This window comes from Salmo salar, chromosome ssa16 (assembly GCF_905237065.1).
Source record: "Salmo salar chromosome ssa16, Ssal_v3.1, whole genome shotgun sequence".
In the NCBI taxonomy this organism is placed as follows: domain Eukaryota; kingdom Metazoa; phylum Chordata; class Actinopteri; order Salmoniformes; family Salmonidae; genus Salmo; species Salmo salar.
In genome coordinates this window covers 9,099,124-9,126,740 of record NC_059457.1, presented here as the reverse complement: position 1 = coordinate 9,126,740, position 27,617 = coordinate 9,099,124, and the positions used below count along the sequence as shown (strand labels likewise).

At 42.4% G+C, this 27,617-nt stretch overlaps 1 protein-coding gene across 1 annotated transcript in view; it reads right to left on the bottom strand.

Annotated features, from left to right (window-relative positions):
* The window catches only part of capza2 (capping protein (actin filament) muscle Z-line alpha 2), a 34,047-nt gene extending 6,644 nt beyond the window's left edge, over positions 1 to 27,403 (bottom strand). Inside the window, exons 1-6 of the mRNA NM_001139651.1 lie at positions 27,359 to 27,403; positions 17,123 to 17,186; positions 4,357 to 4,408; positions 4,113 to 4,176; positions 1,488 to 1,694; positions 1,283 to 1,362 (exon numbers count right to left, since the gene is read on the bottom strand). Coding sequence (NP_001133123.1) covers positions 1,283 to 1,362; positions 1,488 to 1,694; positions 4,113 to 4,176; positions 4,357 to 4,408; positions 17,123 to 17,186; positions 27,359 to 27,397 — 506 coding nt within the window. The 5' untranslated portion in view covers positions 27,398 to 27,403. The remainder of the gene's footprint in view (positions 1 to 1,282; positions 1,363 to 1,487; positions 1,695 to 4,112; positions 4,177 to 4,356; positions 4,409 to 17,122; positions 17,187 to 27,358) is intronic.
* Between the last annotated feature and the right edge of the window lie 214 nt (positions 27,404 to 27,617).

The following is a 27,617-nucleotide window of genomic DNA, read 5'->3' as shown; positions in this document are numbered from 1 at the left end:
ATTTGATTGGGTTCAAGTCCAGGCACTGGTTGGGCCACTCAAGGACATTTAGAGACTTGTCCCGAAGCCACTCCTGTATTGTCTTGGCTGTGTGCTTAGAGTCATTGTCCTGTTGGAAGGTGAACCTTCGTAGTCTGAGGTCCTGAGCACTCTGCAGCAGGTTTTCATTAAGGATCTCTCTGTACTTTGCTCCGTTCATCTTTCCCTCGATCCTGACTAGTCTCCCAGTCCCTGCCACTAAAAAACATCCCCACAGCATGATGCTGCCACCACCATGCTTCACCGTAGGGATGGTGCCAGGTTGCCACCAGATGTGACACTTAGCTTTCTGGCAAAAGATTTCAATCTTGGTTTCATCAGACCAGAGAATCTTGTTTCTCATGGTCTGAGAGTCCTTTAGGTACCTTTTGTCAATCTCCAAGCGGGCAATCATGTGCCTTTTACTGAGGAGTGGCTTCCGTCTGGCCATTCTGCCATAAATGCCTGATTGGTTGGAGTACTGTAGAGATGGGAGAACCTTTCATAAGGACAACCATCTCCACAGAGGAACTCTGGAGCTCTGTCAGAGTGACCATCAGGTCACTGGTCACCTCTCTGACCAAGGCCCTTCTCCCCTGATTGCTCAGTTTGGCCGGGCGGCCAGCTCTAGGAAGAGTCTTGGTGGTTCCAAACTTCTTCCATTTAAGAATGGAGGTCACTGTGTTCTTGGGGACCTTCAATGCTGCAGAAATATTTTGGTACCCTTCCCCAGATCTGTGCCTCAACACAATCCTGTCTCGGAGCTCTACGGGCAATTCCTTCAACCTCATGGCTTGGTTTTTGCTCTGACATGCACTGTCAACCGTGGGACCTGATATAGACAGGTGTGTACCTTTCCAAATCATGTCCAATCAATTGAATTTACCACAGGTGGACACCAATCAAGTTATAGAAACATCTCAAGGATGATCAATGGAAACAGGATGCACCTGAGCTCAATTTCGAGTCTCATAGCAAAGTGTCTGAATACTTATGTAAACATGTTATTTCTGTTTTTATTTGTTATAAATGTGCAAAAATTCTAAAAACTTGTTTTCACTTTGCCATTATAGACTATTGTGTTTAGATTGCTGATGATTAAAAAAAAACGTAAACCATTTTAGAATAAGGCTGTAATGTAACAAAATGTGGAAAAAGTCAAAAGGTCTGAATACTTTCCGAAGGCATTGTAAACGATTAGAAACCTAAACTACAAATGTACTTAATTCACCCCGCATGTTTGATTCCAAAAATCCATACATACCAAAAGTTTTTTGGTTGAAACTGATGACACTCGATACACACGATGATGGTTTGATGTCCATCAATGGTTTTGCCGTAAATCTAAGGGGAGAAGCGACACATTTTCAGTGAACTCCATTATCACATAATATTAGCTAAATGATCTAATGACAAATTCAACAGTGCAGGATCAGGCAAGAAAAAGGTGTTATGCAGCCCAAACGTACAGTGCAGACTCCGTTGGGGTAATGCTCCTTGACGTAGGCCCGGACAGCACCGTCCACAGCACTCCTCCAGCCCTCCATTGCTCCGTCCAAATTGTGTGGCTGTGGGTCGCTGGCCTCCTTCCTCAGATGGTCAAACTTAAAGGAAATCTTGTTTTTAGGGTCCAGGACCCTGCCGTTGCCCAGGTCTCCATGCTCTGTGATTAAGACCTGGAGAGGAGGAGGGAGGGAAGTAGGGGGAGGGGTCAAATGATTAGAGAAAATGGTTGTGTAGTTAAGAATAGGACAAAAATTACACTGAACAAAAATATAAATCGCAACATGTAAAGTGTTGGTCCCATGTTTCATGAGCTGAAATGAAAGACCCCCGAAATTTTCCATGCGCAGAAAATACATTTCTCTCAAATTTTGTGCACAAATTTCTTTACATCCCTGTTAGTGAGCATTTCTCCTTTGCCAAGATAATCCATCCACCTGACAGGTGCGGCATATCAAGAAGCTGATTAAACAGCATGATCATTACACAGGTGCACCTTGTGCTGGGGACACTAACAGGCCACTCTAAGATGTGCAGTTCTGTTACACAACAGAGATTAACACAGTTAACCGGGATCAATTCAGAAAAAAATTAAATGACAAGACCTGAGAAATTACAACATTTTGTAATGCAATTCTACAAAATACACAACATGTGCAGCAGTAGATTGGCCAAAAATAAAATTGCCTTTAGCCTAGCATATTTACTTCAGAGCTTTATCATGATAGGCCTAGGCTATCTCTACACAGAGTGCCCTCAGGAAGCACAGAGCGCATCCCAAGTAGCCAAGACAATCTTATTTTGGGAGAACCGGAGTGACCACGCTTTAAATGGTCACTTGCAATTTTTGCGGTATTTCCCGGGACTTTAGGGATAAATAAGAATTATTCCCGGTATTGAAACTTGGTAGATTTTCTGGAAAATATTCATCCCTACGACAGATGTCTCAAGTTGAGGGAGCGTGCAATTGGCATGCCGACTGCAGGAATGTCCACCAAAGCTGTTGCCAGAGAATTTACTGTTAATTTCTCTTTTATAAGCCGCCTCCAGCGTTGTTTTTGAGAATTTCGCAGTACGTCCAACCGGCCTTACAACCGCAGGTTACGTGTAACCACGCCAGCCCAGGACCTCCACATCCGGCTTCTTCACCTGCGGGATCATCTGAGACCAGCTACCCGGACAGCTGATGAAAATGTTGGTTTGCAGAACCGTAGAATTTCTGCACAAACTGTCAGAAACCGTATGCTCATCAGATGTATGCTCATCTTGCTAACCAGGGGTCTTGACCTGAAAGCAGCTCGGCATCATAACCGACTTCAGTGGGCAAATGCTCACCTTTGATGGCCACTGGCATGCTGGAAAGTGTGCTCTTCACGTATGAATCTCAGTTTCAACTGTACCGGTGTCGTGTGGGCGAGCGGTTTGCTGATGTCAAAATTGTGAACAGAGTGCCCCATGGTGGCGGTGGGGTTATGGTACGGGCAGTCATAAGCTATGGACAATGAACACAATTGCATTTCATTGACGGCAATTTGAATTCAGAGATACTGTGACGAGATCCTGAGGCCCATTGTAGTGCCATTTCAGCATGATAATGCACAACGGCCCCATTTTGCAAGGATCTGTAAACAATCCTGGAAGCTGAAAATGTACCAGTTTTTCCATGGTCTGCATACTCACCAGACATGTCACCCATTGAGCCTGTTTGGAATGCTCTGGATCGACGTATACAACGGCGTGTTCCAGTTCCTGACAATATCAGCAACTTTGCACAGCCATTGAACAGGAGTGGGACAACAATCCACAGGCCACAATCAAAACCCTGATCAACTCTGTGAAGGAGAAGCGTTGCGCTGCATGAGGTAAATGGTGGTCACACCAGATACTGACTGGTTTTCTGATCCACGCCCCTACCTTTATTATTATTATTATTTTTTTTTATTTTTTTTAAGTTATCTGTGACTAACAGATGCATCTGTATTCCCAGTCATGTGAAATCCATAGATTAGGGCCTAATGAATTGATTCCAATTGACTGATTTCCTTATATGAACTGTAACTCAGTAAAATCTTTGAAATGGTTGTGTTTATATTTTTGTTCGGTGAATACGAGTTGTGTGACCTATTTCTTATATTACTGACAGTCTAGGGTGCTAACCAGAACATTTATCAGTGAATCATTGCGTTACCTAGGCAACGGCACAATCATGCTGAACTGGAATAGTGCCAAGAGAGGAATTATTGTTTGTATAGCAAACATAGAAACAACACAATCGATTTCAATGCGACAAGCCTAATATTCTTCAGTTCATCCACTTAGACATCACTAAGGCTGGTCTCATTCATTCATCTAGTCCAAATGACCAGAGCTGTTTATCCCGATAGCGATCTGTTTCTAATGACACCAGGTCAATAGCATCATAGGGTATGGTTCTAGAGGGGCTGACTACAGTGTCTTGTTTCTCTGCATTTCTGGAGGACATGGTGAAGACCATTCTATTCCGACAGATGGCTTCACTCCTACGCGACGCTCGTCTCTCAACTGACAGGCGAAAAATTGCAATCTGACATAAGATAATGGGTATAGCCTACCTGTTCTTCATATTGCTCTACTTTCACCGGAGTAAACTGGTCCACGTTGTACTGTGCAAAAGCACTACAGAATCAAAACAGAAACAGGTACAAGCTTAAAATCAGTGTCAGTAGTGAAATATTTCTTGGAGAAACAATGACTATTACAGTTGTCAATAGTACATTCACTCCATGTAGTAGATTGTTTATGACGTCAACTGACCACAAGTCTGAGTCACTTTGACAGTAAAGAGTGTCGACTTACTGCGCTGCACCTTCCCTGAGAAGATTGTCATTGTTGAGCAGCAATCGTACATCTGTGGGGAATAACAGAACCGCATGTCAGAGCTCAGAAACCTACAGCAAACACAGAAGGATTCACACAACAAACAAAAAAATAACTGCACACACACACACCTAGCATGGGGCTAAAACTGACAACACACACACACACACACAGAGAGAGAGAGAGGCTGAGACCATTAGAAACAGAGAGAGAAAGAGAGAGACTTAGAATGAGGTTAAAGAAGACATGACAAGCTGACACAAAGTAAAGGGCTGTGAAATCAAAAGAGATGAAAGGAGAAGCGATGGCACATTGGTAGCGGGGAGTGTGTGTGTTTGGCTGCGATAAGGAGGCGCAGACAGCCCCCCAGCGCTCCTCAGTGACAAAGCTAATCATGATGGGGGGCAGGATTATACGCACGCACAGCCCTCGGAATCCATCCAATAAATAGATTATCTTTAAGCCCTCTCCCCAACACACACTTATCCTCTCAATTCCTCCCCTCTTTTCACAACCTCATCTCACTGTTAGCTGCTTAAAGGAGGCTCCCCTGTCCTTTGACAGTGTGTCGTGTGTCACATTTTTAACTGAGAGGCAGTGTGTTAAAATTCAGACACACCGGTAGGGATTGTCTAACGTTTGCTGCACACAGTACTTTGCACCTCTGAACACTGTCGGCAGTCAATCTCGTTTGTGTTCACACAGCAAAGACCTTGAAATCATCAGCCACTCAGCCAAAATGCTCCAAACCAGAAGGTGGCAGTAGTGTTGTTTGGCAATGCATGTTCGTGTTGCTTATGGTCTAGATTCCAATGTTAGTTTGGTAGTGTTGGGGTAGGTTGGTTCCTTGTCGATCATTTTCTTATTGGTGAAATCAGCAATCAGACAATATCTTTAAGTAAATCAATCAAAAACCTTTATTAATGCAATTGCAGACAGAAGTTGACAATGGGAACATAGCACACATGTTTCAGAGTAAGTTCTGCAAAATAGGAAAGGGTCCAAGTTGCTTTAATATGCTTGCAGTCAACCCCTAGTGATGTAACTGCCTATGTCAACACCTTCTACTCATGAGACCAAGCCCATGCATATACAGTTACACAAACTTGCAGGAGAGAATAGTTCCAGTGTTTTCTAAGGGCTCAGCAGTAATTTTCCACTCCCCAAATTGCTTTATAGTGGTATGTCTCACTAGTCTCTGATCTCGTTCACTCCCCTGCAGGGTTCTGTGTCTATGAATCTCTTTTAGCCTTGAGGCGCTTTCTTACAGACACCCTGTTATGACAATAATAATAATCACACATCTCTCAGACCGTTTCTTATAAGAAGCAGAGACTAGAAAAGAACTGTGGAACAATATTAAACCTTATAATGCATATATATTGCTAATCTGTAGTCCAGGACCCTATAAATGTAGTGGTAGAGGGGTCTTATAGCCCTTCCCCTTCTATTAACACAATATAAGCATAATCAATTATTATAATACATCAATCATTTGGTGCAGCCCCTATCATAGCCCCAAGGTGACCCCCCATCAGTAGCTAGCTGCGCTAAATGTTGCTATTTTGTAGAAAGCCCTTGTTGATACTAGCCAGATGACCAAAGATAGATAACGAAGAAACAATAAAGTGACAGTGTCAATCCACATCCAAATGTTTATCTAGCATATTCGCTAGCTAGCCCAACATAGCTAGCTACAGGCACTAACACAGGCAGCTGTTTCATGGAAACTAGCTAATCCACTTTAATTATAATGTCAATACTAGCTACAGTGATTAGCTAGCTTAGAGGAAGTATTTAGTGTTGTGTGCATTGCATCTGTGCACTTAGCTAGCTACCATTGCATATGAAGTGTGACTGGCTAATCTGTGGCTGTACAGAGAAAATGCCCCCTTTCCTTCCTTTTTGTTGTCACTCCTGTTGGTTCCCCCATGTGGGGGTTCGTGCTTTCTGATTGGCTCAAAGTCAAGTTGTTGGCCTCTGACGAGCACTGCGATTTTGCAAGTAGAAACGATAGGTTTGTCGCTACCGGGTCGGCACGTAGCAGGTACAGTAAAATGAACTACGCGAGAAATGTCAGCGGAACTGCTTTTATGCATAAACATAACCATCATATCGAAGTAAACGTTGAGTCACGCGATGACATGTAGTGTGGTCCTCCCACTATGACTGAGAAAGCGTGCAGTTTATTCAACTACAGATGAAATAAGTTATGAACTTCACAGGGTGTTAAAAGTACAAGGTGATGAGCTTGATGCTCCTTTACAATAAATATCCAGGGTCTTATTCTGGTGACATGATAAACTATGCTTGGCTGACGTTGGAAAAATTATAATCTGACCCTTTTGTCCATATATTCTCATCATCTAGGATATACGCAGATAGTGAGTGCTGTTGGCTAGAGAGCATGTGCCAATACCAGCGTGGGTAGACTCGCTATACAATGCAAAATTGTGAGAAAACCATCACTAGAGCTGAAAATGTGATGGAAACCCATTTAACTTTTATTCAGTACAGTGGATTTAACCGCAAAATGTATTTTTATGTGCACTGTCATCACGCACAGCCTTTAAATCTGCAGCAATTCAATTTGATGGAACAATCTCTGGTGGGAATATTGTTTTTATGCAGATTTTAGAATACCAAGCTAGTGTGCTAATTAGTCCCTGGGTTTTTGTCCGTCCACCGGCATGTGTGTGTTCATATGCACTGGGCTGAGGCCTCAGTGAGGAAGAGCTGCCCTACTGACTGTATGACCCAGTCTGGCTTGGTGATGACTAGGGCTGTGGCGGTCATGAAATTTTGTCAGCCGGTGATTGTCAAACAAATAACTGCCGGTCTCACGATAGTTGACCGTTAACTAACAAAAAAACGATTTAGCATCTCCTTGCTTCCACGCAATAAATCCGTGTAATATAGCATACACAATCACAATATAGCCATTATTTTAGACAAGTCTAACGAAACATGAAGAAAATGTAGTCTATTTCAAAAGAACAGAAAAGCATACTCCGAGTTGTCCTTATATTAGGCCCTGATTTGGCTATGCCATATGTCTGTGGGCTACATTAATTAAAATTAGCAGACAAGATTAGCTTAGAAAGGATATTTTCTCCAAACAATGAGGGAGTGTGCACACGCGGCTATTCTGTGTAGAGCAGTTAAAGAAACAGGTACTCCAATATGCTTTAATTGAGTTATGTAACTATAGTTGTGATACTAATGGTGGACTATATCTTTTGATTTTTCATACATTCTAAGGCTGCATGACGCGACTAATGATGATTTGAAAAAGTCACATGAGCTCTGCTTTGTTTTTTTGCGCAGGCTGTAGACAATGTCTGTCATTCACAATTTGACAAGCACTTGAGAATCTTGTTTCTCATGGTCTGAGAGTCTAGGTGACTTTTGGCAAATTCCAAGCGGGCTGCCATGTGCCTTTTACTGAGGAGTGGCTTCCGTCTGGCCACTCCACCATAAAAAGGCCTGATTGGTGGAGTGCTGCAGAGATGGGAGAACCTTTCAGAAGGACAACCATCTCCACAGAGGAACTCTGGAGCTCTGTCAGTGACCATCGGGTTCTTGGTCACCTCCCTGACCAAGGCCCTTCTCCCCACATTGTGGTGGTGGTGTCCAAACTTCTTCCATTTATGAATGATGGAGGCCACTGTGTTCTTGGGGACCTTTAATGCTGCAGACATTTTTTGGTACCCTTCCCCAGATCTGTTCCTCTACGGACAATTCTTTCGATCGCATGGCTTGGTTTTTGCTCTGACATGCACTTTCAGCTAAGGAACCTTATACAAACAGGTGTGTGCCTTTGCAAATGATGTCCAATCTATTGAATTTGCCACAGCTGGATTCCAATCAAGTTGTAGAAACATCTCAAGGATGATCAATGGAAATAGGATGCACTAAGCACAATTTCGAGTCTCATAGCAAAGGGTCTGAATACTTACAGTATCAGCCATAAGTTTGGACACATCTACTCAGTCAAGGGTTTCTCTACAATGTAGAATAACAGTGAAGACATCCAAACAATGAAAAAACACATATGGAATCATGTGTCACGGAAAAAAAAAAAGAAAAAAAAAAAAAAAAAAGTGTTAAATCTAAATATATTTTATATTTGAGATTCTTCAAAGTAGCCACCCTTTGTCTCGATGACAGCTTTGCATACTCTTGGCATTCTCTCAACCAGCTTCATGAGGAATGCTTTTCCAACAGTCTTGAAGGCGTTCCCACATATGCTGAGCACTTGTTGGCTGCTTTTCCTTCACACTGCGGTCCAACTCATCCCAAACCATCTCAATTGGGTTGAGGTCGGGTGATTGTGGAGGCCAGGTCATCTGATGCAGAACTCCATCACTCTCCTTCTTGGTCAAATAGCCCTTACACAGCCTGGAGGTGTGTTTTGGGGGTAATCTTCCAGTTGAAAAACAAATGATAGTGGGACTAAGCGCAAACCAGATGGGATGGCGTATCACTGCCTAATGCTGTGGTAGCCATGCTGGTTAAGTGTGCCTTGAATTCTAAATAAATCAGACGGTGCTTTGCTGGTGACACTGCCACACCATAATACCTCCTCCTCCATGCTTCAAGGTGGGAACCACACATGCAGAGGTCATCCGTTCACCTACTCTGCGGCTCACAAAGACACGGCGGTTGGAACCAAAAAAATTAAACATTTAGACTCATCAGTCCAAAAGGACTGGTCTAATGTCCATTGCTTGTGTTTCTTGGCCTAAGCAAGTCTCTTCTTATTGGTGTCCTTTAGTAGTGGTTTCTTTGCAGCAATTCAACCATGAAGGCCTGATTCACACAGTCTCCTCTGAACAGTTGATATTGAGATGTGTGTCACTTGAACTCTATGAAGCATTTATTTAGGCTGCTGTTTGAGGCTGGTAACTCTAAATGAACTTATCCTCTGCAGCAGAGGTAACTCTGGGTCTTCCTTTCCTGTGATGGTCCTCATGAGAGCCAGTTTAAATCATAGCGCTTGATGGTTTTTGCGACTGCACTTGAAGAAACTTCCGGAAAATTTCAAAATCTTAGGATTGACTGACATTCATGTCTTAAAGTAATGATGGACTGTCATTTATCTTTGCTTATTTCAGCTGTTCTTGCCATAATATGGACTTGGTCTTTTACCAAATAGGGCTATCTACTGTTTGCCACCCCTACCTTGTCACAACAACTGATTAGCTAAAATGCATTAAGGAAATAAGTTCCACAAATGAACTTTTAACAAGGAGCACTTATTAATTGAAATGCATTCCAGGTGACTACCTCATGAAGCTGGTTGAGAGAATGCCAAGAGTGTGCAAAGCTGTCACGGCAAAGGGTGACTACTTTGAAGAAACTCAAATATATTTTGATTTGTTTAACACTTTTTTGGTTACTACATGATTCCATATGTCATTTCATAGTTTTGATGTCTTCACTATTATTCTACAATGTAGAACATAGTAAAAATAAAGAAAAACCCTTGAATGAGTAGGTGTCCAAACTTTTGACTGGTACTGTATGTAAATAAGGTATTACATTTCTAAAAACCTGTTTTCGCTTTGTCATTATGGGCTATTGGTTGTAGACTTGAGGGGGGAAAAAAATATTTAATCCATTTTAGAATAAGGCTGTAACGTAACAAAACGTGAAAAAAGTCAAGGCGTCTGAATACTTTCCGAATGCACTGTAAATATTCCAATTATAGTCTGGTAAAGTTGTGGGATGCAATAGATCCCAAATTAATGTAACCACTAGCATAAAAAAAAACCTGTTTTAAGCAATGAGCCTGATGCAACAGTTGAACATTTAGCTTAAAATGTTAATACAGTGGCAAGAAAAAGTATGTGAACCCTTTGGAATTACCTGGATTTCTGCATCAATTTAGATCTGATCTTCATCTAAGTCACAACAATAGACAAACAGTGTGCTTAAACTAATAACGCATTGTATTTTTCTTGTCTATATTGAATACATTTAAACATTCACAGTGTAGGTTAGAAAAAGTATGTGAACCCCTAGGCTAACGACTTCTCCAAAAGCTAATTGGAATCAGAAGTCAGCTAACCTCGAGTACAATCACTGAGACAAGATCGGAGATATTGGTTAGAGCTGCCCTGCCCTACAAAAAACACTCACAAAATTTGAATTTGCTATTTCACAAGAAGTACTGCCTGATGTGAACCATGCCTCGAACAAAAGAGATCTCAGAAGACCCAAGATTAAGAATTGTTGACTTGCATAAAGCTGGAAAGGGTTACAAAAGTATCTCTAAAAGCCTTGATGTCCATCAGTCCAAGACAGTAAGACAAATTGTCTACAAATGCACTGTTCAGCACTGTTGCTACTCTACCTCAAGAGCACAGCGCAGAATGCTCACTGAGGTTAAGAAGAATCCTAGAGTGTCAGGTAAAGACTTATAGAAACCTCTGGAACATGCTAACATCTCTATTGACGAGTCTACGATATGTAAAACACTAAATAAGAATGGGGTTCATGGGAGGACACCATGGAAGAAGCAACTGCTGTCCAAAAAAACCCATTGCTGCACGTTTGAAGATCGCAAAAGAGCATCTGGATGTTCCACTGCACTATTGGCAAAATATTCTGTGGACAGAAAACTAAAAGTTGAGTTGTTTGGAAGGAACACACAACACTAAGTGTGGAGAAAAAAAAAGGCACAGCACACCAACATCAAAACCTTCTCCCAACTGTAAAGTATGCTGAAGGGAGCATCATGGTTTGGGTCTGCTTTGCTGCCTCAGGGCCTGAACAGCTTGCTATCATCAATGGAAAAATGAATTCCCAAGTTTATCAAGACATTTTGCAGGAGAATGTAAGGCTGTCTGCCAATTGAAGCGCAACAGAAGTTGGGTGACGCAACAGGGCAACGGCCCAAAACACCAAAGTAAATCAACAGAATGGTTTCAACAGAAGAAAATACGCCTTCTGGAGTGGCCCAGTCAGTCCTGACCTCAACCCGATTGAGATGCTGTGGCATGGCCTCAAGAGAGCAGTTCACACCAGACATCCCAAGAATATTGTTGAATTGAAACAGTTTTGTAAAGAGGAATGGTCTAAAATTCCTCCTGACCGTTGTGCAGGTCTGATTCGCAACTACAGAAAACTTTGGGCTGAGGTTATTGCTGCCAAAGGAGGGTCAACCAGTTATTAAATCCAAGGGTTCACATTCTTTTCCCACCCTGCACTGTGAATGTTAACACTGTGTGTTCAATAAAGACATGAAAACGTTTAATTCTTTGTGTGTTATTAGTTTAAGCAGACTGTGTTTGTCTATTGTTGTGACTTAGATGAAGATCAGACCAATTTATGTAGAAGTCCAGGTAATTCCATAGGGTTCACATTATTTACAGTAGCAATAAAAAGTTAGGCTATTTCTTCACATTATAAGAGCAGCAAAGCGCACATAGCAGTAAACTATAAGTGCAAATGTTCCATTAGCAGCAAAACACCATTCTCAAAAGTGACCACAAATGTGATTATCCACGTAAAGCTTTTATTTATTTTTTTAAAAAGGTGTATTTTTATGGTGAAAATGATCTTCCTCAAACTTGAAACTCACGCACTGCTTATGTATGCCAGTTAGGCTCTACACCAATTGTAAAGCTGATTAATGTGCTTAATTTTAAGAAGTTATTTGGCCACTTTAGTTGTGATACAAACCTTCAGGTGTGCCACTATGACTTGGAAAAAGTCAACAACAAAAGCATGCGCTGTTTCTTGCCTTAAGCAGGGCATCCTTCACAAGTCATAGCATATCCTTCATTAGTGATAGGCTAATATTGTCACCTCTCACACCTCTTGATTTAATCTGGTCTTAACATATACTAAATAATGTGGGTGAAATTTGTTTTGATTTAAAAATGGACCATTATCATGCACCTGTCTCGAAACAGGGGCAGCGGAGGGAAAAAAAACAATCTGTGCACTTAAATAGCGAATTGAGTACGCTTTTCCCATGGTTCATTTTTCATGTCAGCCAGGTAGGCTATACTCCTGTTGTAAAGAGAAGCAATGTGCTTAATATTAGGTGAGAAATAAATATAGTAGGCCTAGCCTATAGAAAGCTGATGGGATATTCTTTTAAATAGAGGCAATCACTCTGTTTTCTCACGTAGATGCATAGCCTACATAAATGTTGTGCAACATGAGCACTCATGAAGTGTTCGATTAGATTTGAGATACATTTGCATTGATGTCAGAGTGATTAGAGGGACATTAGAGTGCTGAGTACCAGGCAGTTAGCAGGTTTGGTAGGCTACTAATGACCATCAGTAGCATCAGAGCTTGGAGAAGCCTAAATACCATGACTAAACAGTCACTTGTAATTTGACTGCCGTCATGACGGTAATACGGTCACCGTAACAGCCCTAGTGATGACTGGTCTGCCACTCATGCTTTATGTTAGCAGTATAGGCCTAGTGCACATTCTGAGGGGGATATGGACCAGCTAAAACTTTGACGCACACAGACAGAGAGACAGAGAGAGAGAGAGAGCACGTCTTTCAAAAGGATAGATTTGGAGTAAGATAAACTTGGATTTTTCGACAGGTACATATGCAGGATGCTACCCTCCACACCATGGCCTTAAGCTCCAGATCAAAACGCCAAACCAACAACCTAATTTTGACCAAAATTAACCAGAGATTACTCTCTCCCGAGCTTTCGCTAACCTCCAGCACACACGCACTGTTGGGGCGAGTGACTCTGAACTTACAATGGCTAGCCCCAAGTCGTTATAGATTTTATTTTTTTCTTGTGCATCTGGCTATTTTGCCTCATGACTCCTGTATACTTTGTTGACTATTAACTTTCTTTACCCAACCGTGGGACAGACTATGTTTGTTCCCACGCTCGGGACTCTGACTCTCTATTGGTTACACAGACTTTTGGCCTCCCATCCTATTCTAACCACCTCTCACCGGCTTTGTATTCATGTTACCTGATGACATTGCTGTACAATATGATCTTGTTGCAATCTGATGCACATTCAGATGTCATAAATCAGCACTGCAGAGCTTTCCCTGTCCTATGCTGTGCCTTAATTGTATTACTGTTGATGATATCTGGAAATGTGCATGTACACTGTGGCCCATCTACTGTTGCTAGCACCAATTCTGACTTGTGCTCTGATATCTGCTTCACAGATTTCTGCTCTCGTAAAGCCTGGGTTTTCTGCATGTTAACACTAGAAGCTTATTACCTAAAATTGATCAATTGAAAGTGTGGGTTCACAGCTCCAATCCAGATGTGTTGGTCATTACTGACACCTGGTTAAGGAAGAGTGTTTTGAATACTGATGTTAAGCTTTTTGGTTATAACCTTTTTCATCAAGACAGATCTTCCAAAAGGTGGGGGAGTGGCAATCTTTACCAAGGATCACCTTCAGTGCTCGGTTGTCTCCACAAAGTCTGTCCCCAAACAATTTGATTTGCTGGTTTTAAGCATTCAACTTTCAAATATCTCTTTGTTGACTTGCTGGGTGCAATCCTCCTCCATCAGCACCGGCCTGTACCCTACCTGCCCTAAGCTCTCTCCTGGCCCCTTACACTAAGTCTGAATTTGTCCTGCTAGGTGACCTAAACTGGGACATGCTTAAACCACCTGACCAGGTCCTAAAGCAATGGGACTCCCTAAATCTCTCTCAGATTAAAATCACCAATCCCACAAGTTATGACTCCAAACACCCAGAAAGGCTACTCTCCTCGATGTTATCCTCACAAATAATCCTGATAGGTATCAGTCTGGTGTTTTCTGTAATGACCTTAGTGATCACTGTTTTACAGCCTGTGTTCGTAATGGCTGCTCAGTGAAACGACCTGTCCTGATTTGTCATAGACGCTTGCTAATCAACTTCCTTCATGAACTGGCCTCTGTAAAATGGTAAAGAATCAGCTTGATTCCTCTGTCGAAGACACTTGGACCTTCTTTTTTGATATTTTCAGTGGCATTGTTAACAAACACGTCCCCATAAATAAAATGAGAATTTAAAACAGGTTCAGCCCCTGGTTCGACCATGATCTTGCAGAGTTACTCCACTTCAAGAATTGCATTTGGCGAAAGGCTCGGCACACGCAGGCTGACTGGCTATCGTTCAGGCAAATGAGAAATAAGTGCACTCAGGCTATCCGGAAGGCCAAAGTTAGTTACTTTAAGGAGCAGTTCTCTCTCTGTGGGTCTAACCCCAGGAAGTTCTGGAAAACAGTTAAAGACCTGGATAATAACCCTCCTCCTCATAGCTGCCCATGTCCCTTAATGTTGATGAGGTGGTTGTTACTGACAAGAAGCACATGGCTGAGCTCTAATCACCACTTCATTAAGTCAGGATTCCTATTTGACTCAGCCATGCCTCCTTGCCCGTCCAACATTTCCTCATCTCCCACCCCTTCTAATGCGACTATCCCTGATGCTTCTCCTTCTTTTTCCCCTGCCCCGCTACAAAGTGTCTCCCTTCAGGCAGTCATGGAGTCCGAGGTGCTAAAGGAGCTCCTTAGACTTCACCCCCCAAAAAACATCTGGGTCAAATGGTTTAGACCCTTTCTTCTTTAAGGTTGCTGACCCTATCATCGCAAAGCCAATCTCCAACCTTTTTAACCTGTCTCTCCTTTCTAGGGAGGTTCCCATTGCTTGGAAGGCAGCCACAGTTCATCCTTTATTTAAAAGGGGGAGATCAAGCTGATCCTAACTGTTACAGGCCTATTTTCATTTTGCCCTGCTTATCAAAAGTGTTGTAAAAACTTGTCAATAATTAACTGACTGGCTTCTTGATGTCTACAGTATTCTCTCGGGTATGCAATCTGGTTTCCGCTCAGGTTATGATGTGTCACTGCAACCTTAAAAGGTCCTCAATGTCACCATTGCCCTTGATTCTAAGCAATATTGTGCTGCTATTTATATTGACCTGGCCAAAGCTTTTGATATGGTAGAACATTCCATTTTTGTGGGCCGGCTAAGGAGTATTGGTGTCCGAGGGGTCTTTGTCCTGGTTTACTAACTACCTCTCTCAAAGAGTGCAGTGTATAAAGTCAGAAAATCTGCTGTCTCAGCCACTGCCTGTCACCAAGGGAGTACCTCAAGGCTCAATCCTAGGCCCCACGCTCTTCTCAATTTACATCAACAACATAGCTTAGGCAGTAGGAAGCTCTCGCATCCATTTATATGCAGATGATACAGTCTTATACTTAGCTGGTCCCTTCCCGGATTTTGTGTTAAATGCTCTACAACAAAGCTTTCTTAGTATCCAACAAGCTTTCTCCACCCTTAACCTTGTTCTGAACACCTCCAAAACAAAGGTCATGTGGTTTACATTTACATTTTAGTCATTTAGCAGACGCTCTTATCCAGAGCAACGTACAGTAGTGAATGCATACATTTCATACATTTTTTTCCCCCCGTACTGGTCCCCCGTGGAAATCGAACCCACAACCCTGGCGTTGCAAACACCATGCTCTACCAACTGAGCCACATGGGACCACGGTTTGGTAAGTAGCTAGATGGTCTTTACCATTTGGCCATCAGATTTGCCACCAATGCTTCTTATAGGACATCACTGTACTCTATACTCCTCTGTAAACTGGTCATCTCTGTATACCCGTCGCAAGACCCGCTGGTTGACGCTTATTTATAAAACCCTCTTAGGCCTCACTCCCCCCTAATCTGAGATATCTACTGTAGCCCTCATTCTCCACATACAACACCCGTTCTGCCAGTCACATTCTGTTAAAAGGTCCCCAAAGCACACACATCCCTGGGTCGCTCCTCTTTTCAGTTCGCTGCAGCTGGCGTCGAACGAGCTGTAACAAACACTCAAACTGGACAGTTTTATCTCAATCTCTTCATTTAAAGACTCAATCATGGACACTCTTACTGACAGTTGTGGCTGCTTTGTATGATGTATTGTTGTCTCTACCTTCTTGACCTTTGTGCTGTTGACTTTTCCCAATAATGTTTGTACCATGTTTTTGTGCAGCTACCATGTTGTGTTGTCATTTGTTGCTGCCCTATGTTGTCTTAGGTCTCTCTTTATGTAGTGTTGTGTCTCTCTTGTTGTGATGTGTGTTGTGTCTTATATTTATATTGTATGTTTGTAATCCCAGGCCCCCGTCCCCGCAGCAGGCCTTTTTGCCTTTTGGTAGGCCGTCATTGTAAATAAGAATTTGTTCTTAACTGACTTGCCTAGTTAAATAAAGGTTAAATAAAAAAGGCTCACCTCTCTTTCAGAGCTGACAGTTAAGACTAGAGAGAGCTTACATGTGTGATAGTTAGCTAGATGCTAAGAGAGAAGGCTCTGTATGTGTGAGTGTTAGCTAGATGCTAAGAGAGAAGGCTCTGTATGTGTGGGTGTTAGGTAGATGCTAAGAGAGAAGGCTCTGTATGTGTGATAGTTAGCTAGATGCTAAGAGAGAAGGCTCTGTATGTGTGGGTGTTAGCTAGATGCTAAGAGAGAAGGCTCTGTATGTGTGGGTGTTAGCTAGATGCTAAGAGAGAAGGCTCTGTATGTGTGGGTGTTAGTTAGATGCTAAGAGAGAAGGCTCTGTATGTGTGAGTGCTCTGCTCTATAGTGTGTGGTTTCAAGGTGCTGAGGAATTGTGTGTCATAACATCTCTAGGGAGAAATACTCGCTACAGCTTACTACCTAAAGTGTGAGTTGTGATCCCCTGCTCCTGGCTTTGATCAATACACACGCATCCTAAAACATAGGCTACATACAAAAGCTCACCGTTGAAAACTTCATTGAACTCTCCTGGTGGGGCGTGGATGACAAAGTTTGCTGCTATGCGTACCTGCAAAAGCAAAGAAACACACTTTCAAACACAAATGCAAGGGTAGGCTTAGTACCAACACAAATCTCTTAGATCAGTGAGTCACACAGGCAACATTTCCTGAACGTTTTCCTACATTTTGAGATCTCAGGTCTGGAGACTGGTGAGGTCAGCAACACAAACATCAGGACCAGCACAGAGGGATAGGGATAACATTGGGTAAATATGTTTTCATCCATTTATGGTCAACTTTCCTCTCCCTCTGTCTTTTGTTATTGAGGCTAAATCATGAAGGACGAATACAGTGAGTTTACTACCACAATTCTCACTTCTCAGCCACTGTACACCCAGAGAGTTGACCTCTCTTCATAACGTTGGCGCCTCCAGCATCTGTCTGCCCGCCGCTACTCAGTTGCACCACAACACTTCCTGTTTGGAGGTGATATGTGAAACTGACAGCGAGGGGCGGGCAGCCCCTCCCTCGAGTGGCTCATGAACATATAAGGGCATGAAAATGTGCTGAGAAGCCTAGTAGTGAAGTACACCCCTCCCGCTCTCACTGCCAGTGTAGGGCTTGGCATGTGGCTTCACTGGTTTGGCTAGTCCATCATCCCCCACCCCCCACCCCCCTGGACTGACAAGCTGGGAAAGGGAGGTGTTGTGTATGAGAAGCTTTGGTGCTCAGCGCGAGCTGCAGACCGATTCTCATAATGAGTGATGATACGGTGTGAACCAGAGAGGCACTCAGGGACTCTTACATGTGTGTGTTGCTCTGGAAAGAAAGTATGTGCATTGCTGAAATCCCTATGGATTAACCATTTGGATCAGGACTCCCTTATTATGCTTTAGAGAGATGTAAACAAACTTTACTTGAAAACACTGCTGGGCTATCTGTTATGCTCCATTTACGCTCAACTCTGCTCTTATAGCCTAGCATTGTGAGATGCTGAGCGATTCTATTGCATTTGCTCCCTCTTGGGTCGGGTCGCTTTCGTAAAAGAGAATGTGTTGTCTTAAAAAGAAGTGTTACCCTTAAACAACCCCATCATATCGTTACGATATGGAAGTAAACCCAGTGCGGTGGTAGGGTGACACCAACAACACGTCTGTTGGCCGTGAATAAATGGCATGATGCACTTCATTGTGACTATTGGGGTGATTCTCATGAAACCAATTTGAACCATGTCAGTAGTTAGTTACCAAACCATGGTCCATGACGCAGCCATTCCACCAGCCGACTTCCTAGGTAAAAAGGGCTCAATATGAATTCAGTGCAATTCACTTGCCCTTTTCCAACCCCATAATAATATCAATGTTTCCCCTACACTTCTTTGCTGGTGCAAAAAATCTTATGTAATTCAAAAATATATAGTGCATTCGGAAAGTATTCAGACCTCTTGACTTCTTCCACATTTTTTACGTTACAGCCTTCTACTAAAATGGATTCAATTAATTGTTTTCACACAATGCCCCATAATGACAGTGAAAATAGGTTTTTAGAATTTTTGGCAAAAGTATATATAAAAAACTGAAATGATACATTTGCATAAGTATTCAGACCCTTTACTCAGTACTTTGGTAGCGATTACAGCCTTGAGATGGGAGAATCATCCAGAAGGACAACCATCTCTGCAGCAATCCACCAATCTGGCCTTTATGACAGTGGCCAGACGGAAGCCACTCCACAATAAAAGGCACATGACAGCCCGCTTGGAGTTTGCCAAAATGGCACCTAAAGACTCTCAGACCATGAGAAACAAGATTCTCTGGCCTGAATGCCAAGCGTCATGTCTGGAGGAAACCTGGCACCATCCCTACGGTGAAGCATGGTATGGGGCAGCATTATGCTGTGGGAATGTATTTTAGCTGTAGGGACTGGGAGACTAGTCAGGATCAAGGGAAAGATGAATGGAGCAAATACAGAGAGATCATTGATGAAAACCTGCTCCAGAGCAGTGGTGTAAAGTGTTTAAGTAAAAATACTTTAAAGTACTACTTAAGAGTATCTGTACTATTCATATTTTTGCCAACTTTTAAATAACTACATTCCTAAAAGAAAATAATGTACTTTTTATTCCATACATTTTCCCGGACTTGAACCCGATCGAACATCTCCAGAGACCTGAAAATAGCTGTGCAGCAACGCTCCCCATCCAACCTGACAGAGCTTGAGAGGATCTGCAGAGAAGAATGGGAGAAACTCCCCAAATACAGGTGTGCCAAGCTTGTAGTTTCATACCCAAGAAGACTCAAGGCTGTAATCGCTGCCAAAGGTTCTTCAACAAAGTACTGACTAAAGTACTGAATACTTATGTAAATGTGATATATATATATATATTTTTTGTAATACATTTGCCTGTTTTTGCTTTGTCATTATGGGGTATTTTGTGCAGATTGAGGGGGGAAAAAATGTAATACATTTTAGAATAAGGCTGTAACGTAACAAAATGTGAAAGAATTCGAGGGGTCTGATTACTTTCCGAATGCACTTATATATTTCTGCCAAGACGCGCTTTTAACCTGTCTGGGCTAGGGGGCAGTATTTTCACTTTTGGATGAAAAGCATGCCCAGAGTAAACTTCCGAATACTCGGGCCCATAGTCAAATATTTGCATATTATTAGTAGATTTGAGAGGTATCCAACCAGGAAGTGGAAGCTCAGATGGTTGTAGTCATTTGAAATGATGTTCTATCGAAACTACAGTGACTTAGGGTTCATTTTGCACTTCCTAAGGCTTCCACTAGATGTCAACAGTCATTAGAACCTTGTTTGAGGCTTCTACAATGCAATTTGATTGAATAATACCCGGGAGAGTAAGTGGTCGGGCTGGGGTCATTGACTTACCTCGCGCGCGGTCACGAAGGCTTAGCCATTTTTATTTTTCTTCTGTAATGAATCTGCTATTGTCCGGTTGGAATATTATCAAAATTCTACGTTAAAAACACCCTAAAGATTGATTGTGAACATGGTTTGACATGTTTCTACAAACGCTGAGGGAACTTTATAACTTTTCGTCAACGGTGGATAGACGCGCTTCATGCATTTTGGAATGGTGATCTGGACGCCCCACCAAAACGGATTTATTTCGACATAAATGATGGACTTTATCGAACAAATGAACATTTCTTGTGGAAGTGGGAGACCTTCCGAGTGCATTCAGCCGAAGATCAGCAAAGGTAAGAAAATATTTGTTACATATTTCAGAGTTTTCTGGATGCCGTGGCTGGGCGGCTAACTGAATAGCTTGGGGCTCAGTACTCAGAATATTGAACAATGTGCTTTCTCCGTAAAGTTATTTTGAAATCTGACAAAGCGGTTGCATAAAGGAATAGTTCATCTATACTTCTTTAAGTCATTGTTATATACACTGCTCAAAAAAATAAAGGGAACACTTAAACAACACAATGTAACTCCAAGTCAATCACACTTCTGTGAAATCAAACTGTCCACTTAGGAAGCAACACTGATTGACAATAAATTTCACATGCTGTTGTGCAAATGGAATAGACAACAGGTGGAAATTATAGGCAATTAGCAAGACACCCCCAATAAAGGAGTGGTTCTGCAGGTGGGGACCACAGACCACTTCTCAGTTCCTATGCTTCCTGGCTGATGTTTTGGTCACTTTTGAATGCTGGCGGTGCTTTCACTCTAGTGGTAGCATGAGACGGAGTCTACAACCCACACAAGTGGCTCAGGTAGTGCAGCTCATCCAGGATGGCACATCAATGCGAGCTGTGGCAAGAAGGTTTGCTGTGTCTGTCAGCGTAGTGTCCAGAGCATGGAGGCGCTACCAGGAGACAGGCCAGTACATCAGGAGATGTGGAGGAGGCCAACAACCCAGCAGCAGAACCGCTACCTCCGCCTTTGTGCAAGGAGGAGCACTGCCAGAGCCCTGCAAAATGACCTCCAGCAGGCCACAAATGTGCATGTGTCTGCTCAAACGGTCAGAAACAGACTCCATGAGGGCCCGATGTCCACAGGTGGGGGTTGTGCTTACAGCCAAACACCGTGCAGGATGTTTGGCATTTGCCAGAGAACACCAAGATTGGCAAATTCGCCACTGGCGCCCTGTGCTCTTCACAGATGAAAGCAGGTTCACACTGAGCACGTGACAGACGTGACAGAGTCTGGAGACGCCGTGGAGAACGTTCTGCTGCCTGCAACATCCTCCAGCATGACCGGTTTGGCGGTGGGTCAGTCATGGTGTGGGGTGGCATTTCTCTGGGGGGCCGCACAGCCCTCCATGTGCTCGCCAGAGGTAGCCTGACTGCCATTAGGTACCGAGATGAGATCCTCAGACCCTTGTGAGACCATATGCTGGTGCGGTTGGCCCTGGGTTCCTCCTAATGCAAGACAATGCTAGACCTCATGTGGCTGGAGTGTGTCAGCAGTTCCTGCAAGAGGAAGGCATTGATGCTATGGACTGGCCCGCCCGTTCCCCAGAACTGAATCCAATTGAGCACATCTGGGACATCATGTCTCGCTCCACCCACCAACGCCACGTTGCACCACAGACTGTCCAGGAGTTGGCGGATGCTTTAGTCCAGGTCTGGGAGGAGATCCCTCAGGAGACCATCCGCCACCTCATCAGGAGCATGCCCAGGCGTTGTAGGGAGGTCATACAGGCACGTGGAGGCCACACACACTACTGAGCCTCATTTTGACTTGTTTTAAGGACATTACATCAAAGTTGGATCAGCCTGTAGTGTGGTTTTCCACTTTAATTTTGAGTGTGACTCCAAATCCAGACCTCCATGGGTTGATGAATTGGATTTCCATTGATTATTTTTGTGATTTTGTTGTCAGCACATTCAACTATGTAAAGACAAAAGTATTTAATAAGATTATTTCTTTCATTCAGATCTAGGATGTGTTGTTTAAGTGTTCCCTTTATTTTTTTGAGCAGTATATTTTGTCAACATTTATGATGAGTATTTCTGTAAATTGATTTTGGGGTGAATACATTTTCTGAACATCACGCGCCAATGTAAAAATGTTTTTTTGTTGTTGATATAAATATGAACTTGATAGAACAAGAAATGCATGTATTGTCTAACATAATGTCCCAGGAGTGTCATCTGATGAAGATTGTCAAAGGTTAGTGCATAAATTTAGCTAGTTTTCTGCATTTGGGTGGCTATCCCTGCTAGGAAAATGGCTGTGTTTTTTTGCTGTGGTGGTATCCTAACATAATCTAATGTTTTGCTTTCGCCGTAAAGCCTTTTTGAAATCGGACAACGTGGTTGGATTCAGGAGAGGTCTATCTTTCAAATGGTGTAAAATAGTCGTATGTTTGAGAACTTTGAAATATGACATTTTGATGTTTTGAATTTGGCGCTCTGATTTTTCACTGGCTGTTGAATAGTGTGAACCGTGGGTGGGACGGTAGCGTCCCACCTAGCCCATAGAAGTTAAATGGATAGTTGTTGGATCAATGACTGGAATTATATGGGAACACCTAGCATGTCATTGCATCTCACTTGCCACCACAAAACACTGAATATCATAATCACTTGGCTATCTTTATTCTTTAAACAGTGACACCTCTGTGCAGAGCGTAAATAAAGACCAAATGGCACTTCATTAACTCTTTATTGGCCATGGCCTTGTGACAGCTGTGAGTATTTTATGACACGAGACAATGCAGCGATTCTTCAGCACGTGGAGAGCTTTGGTCTGACAGACGACACACACAGACAATTATTGTTCTGCAACTTTATCTGTGCCTCTGACTAACTGGCTGTTTGGCGTGAGAGAGCTTGAGCTGTCGTGTCCGCAGAAGAAACAACTTTTATGGCGGTAGGTTTGCATCACACCCAGGTGGGCGGGCACACACACTTAGGTCATTTCACAGGAACACTGAGAACAGGGATGCTGACAGCAGATTGTGGGACAGACTCAAGAGGAAAATAGTTTGACACTTTCCTCAACTCCCAACAAAGGGCGTAATCTTTTTGTTTACATTTTGGGCACAATTTAGACAGCCACTCTACTCGCTATAATCTTATAAAGAGCAATTCTACCATAACAGAGTGATTTTTCACTTTAAAAATGTACGGCCGATAAAATGAATGATTGCAAAGTTAAACAAACCATACAACTCTATGCACAAGGACAACTTTTACCAATTTCCACAGAATATATTACAAAAACACATTTAGTTAAAGATCAGTGCAGAAGTTTGGTAACTTTGCAATCCTTGTTTAACATTTTAAAGTGAAAAATCTCAGCATCACTGTTACCGTGGAATTGACCTAAAACATACTTAGGCCTAGACAATAACACACACTGTACGAACAAAGTAATGCGCACACATACACAACGAACACACAAAGACTACGCTCCCGCAGGGGGTCTTTGTAAGGTCCTGGGCAGACAGTCACCAGCTGGCCTTTCTGTTCTCTCTGTGTTCTCTGTCCTCCAGTGATAATGTGTTGTTTGTTTCCCCACATCCACACTCCCAGTAGCATCTATTACCCCAAAAGACACATCTCCAGTGGAACTAACCCCAATCCCAGAATCACACCTCTTATCGGGACACTCCAGAACCCTAAACCAAGAGATGGAGGAGGAATAGGAGAGAGGGGGGGTATAATCTGACCTGCAGGAATCCTATAGAGGTAGAAGACGGCACCAACTCTATTCTCTAGGAGGCTGAATGCTCTTTCCTGGCACCTCTCCATCCATCCCCATATTTGTAATAGGACTAGGCCTTTATGAATAGGCACCTTGAACAGAACTAGAATAACTAGCAAAACAGTACACATGTAGAGCCTGCATATGGTCTTCTGTCCCGTCACATCCATTGAGGCGATGGGAACAATGTATTCCCCATCCACTGCCAACCAAGTTTATCTCCAATGTACCTGCAAGTAACTGGACCAGAACCTCTAAAATAAATTGGGCAAAAGGACAAAACCACGAAAATGTCTAGTACCTTTTGAGCTGTTTATCATCCACTTCAGACACTCATCTGTCATTCTTACACTGTGCGCCGTCGTGCGCAAATTGACTTTTTACCCCGCACAAAACGCGATCACGACACACAGGTTAAAATATCAAAACAAATTCTGAACTAATTATATTAATTTGGGGACAGGCCGAAAAGCATTAAACATTTATGGCAATTTAGCTAGCTAGCTTGCAGTTGCTAGCTAATTTGTCCTATTTAGCTAGCTTGCTGTTGCTAGATAATTTGTCCTAGCATATGCTCTGTTATTTTTACCTGAAATGCACAAGGTCCTCTACTCCGACAATTAATCCACACAAAACGGTGAACCGAATAGTTTCTAGTCATCTCTCCTCCTTCCAGGCTTTTTCTTCTTTGGCATCTAACTAAGTTTCATCTAACTTTCATAGTTACCATGACGACCGACCGAACTCAGTTCATCTTTCAGTCACCCACGTGGGTATAACCAATGCACGCGGGTATCTACTTCTATAAACCAATGAGGAGATGGGAGAGGCAGGATTTGCACCGTGTTCAGCATCACAAATAGAACTGACTTCTATTTTAGAGCTTGGCAACGCTCGTTGGCGTGAACGAGCAGGGTGGGTGCAGTAATTGAATAACATGTTTGTTTCAATTTATTTTGCAACGCGAGTGGTCAGCATGTCACCCTATTCCTCAGCTTTTGGCAAAACTTGAGACCACTGCTCTTCTAGCCCTTGATCTTGTTTCTTTGACAAATGCAGTTAGTGTTTCACCTACTAATACTACTGCCGATCTAAAGAAATTCAAACTTATGCTAGCTTATTCTTGTTTCAACTGAATGTTATTGGTGTTTGCAGCCTTGAATGTTGCTTTGGACCAGGGGGCTAAAGCACCTTGCTGCGAAGAAAAGACATGCAGAGGCAAACACAGCAAACAGATGATTAAACACTGGCTGAATTAACCTCGACGGTCGCCTAGGATAGGGGGCGCTACTGCGATAAAAAAAAAAAAATTGTGCCCATTTTAAACGGCCTCCTACTCAAACTCAGAAGCTAGGATATGCATGTAATTAATACTTGTGGATAGAAAGCACCCTAAAGTTTCTAAAACTGTTTGAATGGTGTCTGTGAGTATAACAGAACTCATATGGCAGTCAAAACCCAGAGACAGATCGTAACAGGATGTGGAATTCTGAATTGCGGACTCAACTTCATCACTTTGCCTGTAATTCACACAGTGAGCAATGGTTCATTGAGCACTTCCTATTGCTTACACTAGATGTCCCCAGTCTTTACAAAGTGATTTGAGCCTTCTACTGTGAAAACTGACTGAATGAGACGCTGTGGAAAGTGGTCACATGAGGAGGGCCATCACCATTATGACGCTGGCGCCCCTGGCTACCCTCCCCTTTCGAAACATTTTGAAAGACAATGCAATCGTCGCCCTTGAATCTTATTGGAGCTCTGGTTGAAAAAGGCCCTAAAGATTTATGTTATACAACGTTTGCCATGTTTGAACGAACCTAAATAAAAAAAAAATGAATTTTTTCGAAAGAGGAGTCCCGCGCACGACGGAATTTTTGGTGCAGCCTTCAGAACGCGCTAACAAGAACAAGCTATTGGAACATAAAGGATTAACTTTTTTGAACGAAAATACATTTGTTGTGGACCTGGGATTCCTGGAAGTGCTTTCTGATAAAGATAATCAAAGGTAAGGGATTATTGACAATAGTATACAAGAGTAGATTTGATATGCGATTGTTCCAAGATGGCGCTGACCTGTAACGGTAGCCTATTTTCAGAGTATCGCATCCCCTTTTATCGCAAAGTGTGATTACCCAGTAAAGTTATTTTTAAATCTGGCATTACAGGTGCTTTCAAGAGATATTCATCTATACATCTTAGAATGACAATATTACATTTTAAAAATGTTTTCTAATAGTAATTTAGTAAATTGTAGCGCTGTTTCATCGGATGCATTTGAGGGAAAATAGTTAGTCAACGTTACGCACCGATGTAAAATGCTGTTTTTATATATAAATATGAACTTTATCGAACAAAAGAATGCATGTATTGTGTAACATGATGTCCTAGGTGTGTCATCTGATGAAGATTGTCAAAGGTTAGTGCTGCATTTAGCTGTTTTTTGGTTATTTGTGATGCATGTGGTTGGTCGGAAAATGGCTATGTGGCTACTTTTACGATATACTCCTCTAACATAATCTAATGTTTTGCTTTTGCTGTAAAGCCTTTTTGAAATCGGACAACATGGTTCGATTCAGGAGAGGTGTATCTATAAAACGATATAATTTGAAAAAAAATTGAAAAAAAAAAAAAATATTAAATTTTAGGTGTCTTAATGTAACGCATAAGATGAACATAGTATGTTGAGGGCGATGAAACAAAGGAAGCAAAGTGGGCAGTGGGACCATTGGGCAATGCGAGCATGAGTGAGACCAAAGTTGGAATAAACCTAACTTTATTCAAATACTCTGCGACGTTGTGTCGCGTTTGACCAATTGAAGCTCACTCTACTGTAGTTTCCAGCCCCTACTGGATTGACTGTTGATACGTAGCACTACCTCGCCTGCTTACACCAACATGAGGGCGAAGCAAGCCTGGCTATCAGAACGAACATATGCGTTAAAGGGATCTCTGCCATTACCGTGATTGCGTTCCGACCCCAGTGCAGCTCAGTGTAAACAAGCGTAATGGTAGTGTCGCTATCTTCTGGCGATCATCACGCTAGACAGTTGGACCTATATTTAAATCCGAGATTCAACACTACAATCATATGTCACACACAAACGGCAGTAAATAGCACATTTTCCAGCATTCAGTGTGCAAAGAGCGTTAACAGGAGGTGTAGGTTGCTAGCTTAGCTAACGTTAGCTGCTCATTTGTGAGAAGTTCAAGACATGATCACAAAGCGATAGAGACAAATGCAAGCACAACGTTTGTTACAATGTTTTCGATTAAGAGGGTAAGAGGTTAACTTTGATGAATTTGTTATATGCTACACGGTCCCTATTTTAGAGCTAGGACCGTACAAGGAGTCTGCATTTGAGATTCGCAAAGGAGCGGAACTTGGGCAGAGCGGCTGCCGAGCTAAAAATAATAACTAGACTAACGTTAGCCGAGCAATTATCGCGGTTTGTTTATCCAGCTTTTATACACAGTAGCTTAAATAAAAGCATGCACATACAACCCTAAAGATATCACAAATCCTCCAATGTGGATAAAAACGACATCTTACCTTAGCCTCATCAGATAACTGCTCCTCATGATCCGCCATCTTTTCTTCCGGCACCACCAGCTTGTCGAAGCCGAATCACAACTTCGGCAACATCATACAGTTGATTTTGATTTGTGTGCACATACATATTAAATATGTCACTTCACCAATCAGGGACTAATTATTATCCATAAGCACTTCAGTCCTACTTCATGTGTTGAACATACAGTCCATGGTTTTGAAAGCATATGTTTGGTAAAAACGAAATGACATTGAAATA